Source organism: Alnus glutinosa, chromosome 3 (genome assembly GCF_958979055.1).
Source record: "Alnus glutinosa chromosome 3, dhAlnGlut1.1, whole genome shotgun sequence".
Taxonomy (NCBI): Eukaryota; Viridiplantae; Streptophyta; class Magnoliopsida; order Fagales; family Betulaceae; genus Alnus; species Alnus glutinosa.
Window position 1 is genome coordinate 29,456,710 of NC_084888.1, and position 6,754 is coordinate 29,463,463.

A 6,754-nucleotide genomic window follows, 5' to 3' on the forward strand; every position below is an offset into this window, starting at 1 on the left:
TATATATATACCATATGAATTAATAGTTATCCACATGGCATAGTCACATCAAAATAATTAAAAATTTTAAGTTGTTAATTAAATGCAACCAAAGTCTAAAAAGTAAAAAGGTCTTTATCAACATGTCATATCCTCATTTGTTTAGGTGAATTAAATATAAAATTTCGGTTTTCTAAAAGATTTATATATATATATATATATATATATATATATATATATATATATATATATATATATATATATATATATATATATATATATATATATAGCTTATTAAATTTGCCCAAATTGGTAGCTTATTTGAAGGGACGGTGGAAAAGAGCATGGTGTGATCAGATGTATCCCTACAGTCTACAGATATCGCTGTCTGTGGTTGATGGTGTCAGTTTATTGGCTCTCCATTTGTCATGTGATTATGTGGATTTTGTAGTCCTATTCCAACTTTTAATGTGATCTGCTCCAAAGTCAAACATCCTGCCGCATAATTTAATATGTGGCTATTTTATCTGAAAGTGACTATTTTCGTAGTATAATGATTCTCTTACGACTCTTATATAATTCTCACACAACTCTTTTTTATATTGGGTGAGTCTCCCATGTGGGGCTTACACGCATGGACAAAGATTGTTGGGAATTACTCTACATCCGCACATAAGAAATTTAGACTGTGAGGTCCCAATGCATAGGACCCACACAATGTGAAAGAAGTTGTGTGAAAATCACTCTTCATCCGCACATAAGAAATTTAGACGGTGAAAATTGCGAGCGTTATAATCAAATGAAATCATGTTGGTTTGTACTAATCAAGCATGGAGATTTTCAATGCGGAATTCGAACCCATTACAAAAAGGACATAAATCTGCATAAGGTAGTTTCTTTTAATTGTTTTTTAACCTTCATCAATCAATTATTGAATGCATCTATCATTATTACAATATAGTTAATTTATAAGAAAAGTACACATATCTCTTCAAATTATCCATCAATTTGTAATGTTCTCCCAACCTGCCCAGGTAATTGTTGGAGACCCAACCCTTGGGGAGTATTCGAATTCCCTCAAATTCTTCTTAAATTTGAGATTCTCCAGTTTTAAAATCTTGGCCGTCTATTAGATTCAAAAGTAAAAAACAATTTTTGAGATATCCAAAACTAAAAAAGACGGTCCTCCTTCCTCTGGCTTGAGTCGCCTCTTCTTCCTCACGTGAAGGTGAGAAAAAAGACTACCTTTTGCCAAAAACATAAGGACATGCAGATCTTTTTCACCAAAGTCACCAAAAAACTAGAACTGGTTCAAAACGTAGGCTAGGTGAACAAGTATATAATGGATTTTCCTCTTGCCCAAAAGAGGACATGAAAAGGAAAGCATGCTGTCTGAGAGGCTAACATGATGCAAGTTTTGCGTCAGGGGCGGAGCTACATTGGGTTTTGCAGGGGGGAGGGGAGGGGCTCGGCCTCTCAAGCTACCATGTTTTTTTCTAAAAGAAATTAAAATTAAAATTTTACCTCCTAAATTTTTTATTTTTTTATTTTTGCCCCCCAAATTCTAAATGCTAACTCTGCCCATGTTTTGAGTTGTAACTAAATATACAGGGAATTGAACACAAATTTCCTCCAAATTGGAGGAAATCTTCCAACCGGTTCATAAAATTGTCATGTATTCATTAACATGTGAGAAGTACATGATTTTCTACTAAAAACTCATGTGCTTCTCACATGCTCAAAGATGCATGACAGTTTTATAAATTGAGTTGAAAGAAGTTTGGAAGAAATTTATGTCCAAATAATATTCATCTGGCTTTGTCATCTTTACACAAAATGGTGAGCTTTTTCTTTTCTTTGGTTGGAATGAGAAGCATAGCAAAGAAGAAAAAGCAAAGACAAAAATGAACTTTTGTTCAAATGTTGAACTGCAAAAAAGGCATCGGCAGAAAAATCATCACAAGAAGCAACAAAGCTTTGAATCAATTGAAGCCAAACATATGCAGAACGCTTGGAAACCCGTCAAAGGATATCTGCACAAGAAAGGCACACATGATTTAGTGTGCAATAAAATCTTTCATAACACTTACATTCCTTTAAATCAATACGATTTGCAGAATGGTTCTTGCATTATACCTGTAATCCATCACATATTTGGACTTCCCCACCCTTCCAAGCTGCAGGACTGTTTGCTTTCCATTCTCCTGGGTGAACAGTAAATAAAAGTATCATCCAATAGTATAACATGTTTGCCACTCATTTAGATTAAGCATCTCCTTCTCAGACAAGGATCCTCTCCATAGTATCAATTTCATCGTCATGATTTAAAGTTTGTGCATCTAACGGTGTACACGGTTAAGATCCTCTCTATTTTAATGTTAGCACGTCTTTTAAAAAATTTAAATGATGTGACACTATGTACACCGTTAGATGCACCAACTCAAATGCACCAAATCAAGTGTTTGTCACAGTGAAATCATAAATCAAGGTGATTAATAATACCTCCAAAGTCAGCTGGAAATTCTTCACTGAGCTTTGGATTCTAAGTCCAGCTCTTCCCCTGTCTCTGTAGTCTAACTCATATTGCTTTAAAATCTGAAGAAGCAACAGAAACCAATCATCAGAGAGAAGATTAATAGACTTTCTGAAATTTAATAAAGAAATACACTTTTCTATAGTCTTACTTTGTTGTAATGCGGAACTCTTGAGAATAGCTGATGAACTCTGTCCACTTTTTCCTCCCAATCCTTTGGCAGTCCATGAATGTGTTGTACCTGCCAGAAACAGAATTTTTTAATTAAGGTAGCCATTTCATTAACCTTAAACATGATACAAGGAACCAACATTAACTTTATCACATGAAATCCCTGGCACATATTATAACACCCTAGTCACATATTGGGAAGATGAGTAACTCACATAGAATGGATGGTTGGTTTATAAAGATAGTCATGAATACTAAGTCTCATATTGCCTAGTTACTAGGTAAAATTGGGCTTTATAAGGGATTCTACGAAAATCTCCAAATTGACTAGTTATTTTTTAGTAATAGCGCAGATGTGGCTAGCGCTTTTTCCTGGGTCGTTACAAATGGTATCAGAACCACCTAATAACGCTAGGTTATGTGGTACTAGAGAACCGCATGACGTGACCCTAATAAGAACATCAAGGATTTAAGGAGGGAAGTTTGTAACACCCCGATCTTATATTGAGAAGAGATAAATAACTCACATAGAGTGAGTTGTTTATAAGAGATAAATGAGTGCTAAGTCTCACATTGCCTTACTAGGTGAAACTGGGCTTTATAAGTAATTCTAGGAAAAGCTTCAAATCGACTAGTCCTTTTGTGGTGATAGCGCAGATATGACTAGCACTTTTCCCTGGATCGTTACACATATGATCATGCTATAATTAGGATAAGCACCTGAGTTGTGCTCTTAAGCAACATGGATTGGTGCTTGGGTATATATGCCATCATGCTTCTGTAACTTCCTGTACAGGTAGCTATCGTAGGTATGAATCTGCAAAAGCAACCAAACTATGTAACCAGAAGTATATATATATATATATATATATATATATATATATATATATAGAGAGAGAGAGAGAGAGAGAGAGAGAGAGAGAGAGAGAGAGAGAGAGAGTTGGTTTACCTGACAACAGCCAGAAGTGATTTAGACTGACTTGTTGGAGAATTAAGGTGTCTCCCCTGTAATGAAACAGATTACTGACCACATATATGGTAGAAATCTTTCTACATATCAATTAATAAACTCTGAATTGCCAATTGTTGGCAAGAGATTAACCTGATCCCAAATATGGTATTTAGAACCCATGAGGTTAGCTGTGACAGCCCCAATAAAACCATCATCTGAACTAGACAATATTCCTTTTGTATTCTGAGCTATAGTAAACTCAGACTTCCCATTATGCCGCTTGTGGTGGGCGACGGCTAGTTTCCGATCCTGTCGTCCTTTACCTTCCTGAAATTTATAATGCCAAATAAAAGATTCAAGAATAAAGATGTAGAATAAACAGCTTTTGGTGTTGGATAATCAAATTCTCAGTCAAAGACAGGTATGAGAATCCTCAAAAGAATTAAGATCCATTAATCCTTGATTCAACAAATGTAATTCAGTTGCTCCCACTAACACAATGAACACCAGCCATTAAATAAGATTATCACACATCAATGCCAAGCATCTGGAGGACCACCAAAACCAATATATTCAGGGTTCATAACCACAGTAACTATGAAATTCACCAATTTTAGATTAGAATCCTCAATTTATTATCTTCACTTGATTCACAGCATTGGAGTCAAAGCCCTACTTAAATAATGTCCAAAAAAAAAAACCCCCCATTTAAAGTACAGTAATGTTTTTTTAGTGTAATATTTTTCATAGAAGACTAAATGTTATTACATGATTTGTGAAAGAGAACAAAGTATTATTTGTCTTCGACAAAAGGCAACTTACGGAATGGTTTGCCTGTCTTTTTACCTTAGAAGTCTAATGAATGAATCAAACATGTTACTAAAATAATGGTTAAGTGATTAGATTCAACACTATTTATCAACTTAGGCTTTTGGAATAAGTGGTAATTTATAATAATATCATAAAAGTATTCATGACTTCAGCTTTTGACTCCACTCTACCTCTCAAAAAAAAAAAAAAAAAATCAACTTAATGGGCTTCGTTGTTTGAGAGGAAAAATGCAATATGCTCAAAGCTAACACCATATGGTTCATATCCATTTTCATGGCAAACATGTTAAATCATCGCTTATCCTAAAAGTTTAAACTGATAGGAAAATGTAAATTTAATTACTTAATATTCCTTTAACAAGACATACATAATAGAAAAGATATTCTAACTAAACTTGCAAAAGCAGGAAGAAGAAAATAGAAAGACTCCAGCTGCTAATTCGATTAAACTCAAAATTTACAAAATTAAATTTTTTGAAAAAAAATAAAAAGAAGAAGAAAGGGGAAATTTGTTTGTAAGTTCCAAGGATCTTACATTGGTATAAAGAGAATATAGAGTACCCCCATCTAGTCCCTCTGGCGATGCTTCTTTCACAATTACACAAGTACACCTTCCTACATCCAGAGGCAATGGCCTACACAACAAAGACCTGCCCAAGCAAACACAAAAATTAAATTAAATGAGAAAAAAAAATAAATTTATTTGCATCAAAAGCCCAAAAAAAAAGGGTATACAGAATACCAACCTATTAGGCAGTGTAGACCAAGAAGAAGCCGGAGCGGCCTCCGAATCCGAGTAGTCCCAAATTTTCAAAGAACTTGAAGTCTCCGACTCGGCCGGGTCCCAAATCCTAGACCCAAAAGACTTATCGGGCTCGTTCATTTGCATGCAAAACTGAAGCGAGGAGGGCTTCAAGACCCTCCCGTTTGTAGAGAAAGACTTGACATTCGCGAACCGCCTGGGCGCAGAAGCAGACCCATTTGCGGGAACCGCATTCTCTTTGTCACCGCCAACAAAGACAGCCTTTTCATTTTGTTTCCTGTTGGGCACGACGTTCTCTTTGTTGTCGGTGAATATGCCCCCACCACCGCCTTCGCTGCAGCTACGGCTGTGTTTGAGGTCGTTGAGAGGGTTGACATAGAGGGAGTTGTACGAGGATTGCCGAGGCATTGAGGATTTCTTGTAACCACTCATCAGGCCTGGAGAGAAAGAGATAGGTAAAAATTTCTCTTTTTACTGATTGGATTTGAATGCTGGAGTGTTGGGTCGGTTTCGGGAAATGTTTTAATGGGGTTTGGTAGATTTCTTGAAAGCAGTCACATTGGCGCAGAGACAGAGAGAGAAGACAAGAGATTTTTGAATGTGTTGCTTTGGAAAAGAGCTCGGTTTCACCTTGCGATGTCTCAGTCTCAGCATTGTTGGGTGGGCCTCAGCATCATCATCATGTGGAGCAGGTAAGAAGATAGCAATGGACCCCACTGGATGAGGTGGGTGTGATTTGAGGCAACTGATGTCTGATGGAGAATCGAAGGATGTTTTGAATTTGAATAGGCATTGGGAAAAGTGAAGGTTTTGTTTTGCGTTCGGATGGTGGGAGTGGGAATTGCTACGTTTTATGTGTTTGTTTTGTTTGTTGGGGCTAACGTTAACTATTCAAACTCTTTGACTTTTGTTTATCTCACTGTCTGTGTTGGAGACTGAATGAGAGGGGGAGGGGGGTTGACTGCAAAACGAGGAGCGGGAACAGGATTTGAACTTGGAGTAGTTGTTTCTGTTGTACCAGGAAGTGTCACTCCTTCTAGAGATTATTTACATGAGTGGATAAAGTGAATGGCCAAAATTATGTGATGGTAGACCATTTTTAGTAGGGACTATTTTAGCTATTTAAAATAATTATTTTTTTAAAAAAAAAAAATTCACATAATCTCATTAAATTACCACCTCATTGTTAATGGTCATGTTTGGTAAGCAACGTTACAGCCCTCAGTCGGACGTCAGTCGTGCGTCCGGGTCCCACGTCTACCAAAATTGCTTCAACATTTTCAGTCGATCACAATTGCTTCAGCCTTTTCATTTACTAAGCCACGTGATCCCTTCTTTTGAGATAGTTCACTACAATGGCCAGCAAAATTATCCCGATTTTGCCCCTCATTTCAAAAACTCACATCTTCTCTTTTTGACATTTTCCCTTCAGCCACGAACAACTTTCCTTTTCCATTTTTCAAGCTTTCCTCTTACAGACTCAAGCTCCTTCGTCTCTAGTCTACTGTAAGCTCCTTCATCCCTAG

The 6,754-nt window shown here is 36.5% G+C and overlaps 1 protein-coding gene across 1 annotated transcript; it reads right to left on the reverse strand.

Moving 5' to 3' along the window:
• Positions 1–1,606: 1,606 nt before the first annotated feature.
• LOC133864354 (tubby-like protein 8) lies at positions 1,607–5,889 on the reverse strand. Its single transcript, XM_062300655.1, has 9 exons — positions 5,212–5,889; positions 5,001–5,115; positions 3,786–3,962; positions 3,633–3,688; positions 3,404–3,500; positions 2,664–2,753; positions 2,482–2,574; positions 2,116–2,183; positions 1,607–2,012 (listed from the first exon to the last, which is right to left on the reverse strand). The coding sequence occupies exons 1-9, from the start codon at positions 5,658–5,660 to the stop codon at positions 1,937–1,939; spliced, it is 1,221 nt and encodes a 406-aa protein (XP_062156639.1). The 5' UTR covers positions 5,661–5,889; the 3' UTR covers positions 1,607–1,936.
• Positions 5,890–6,754: the final 865 nt, after the last annotated feature.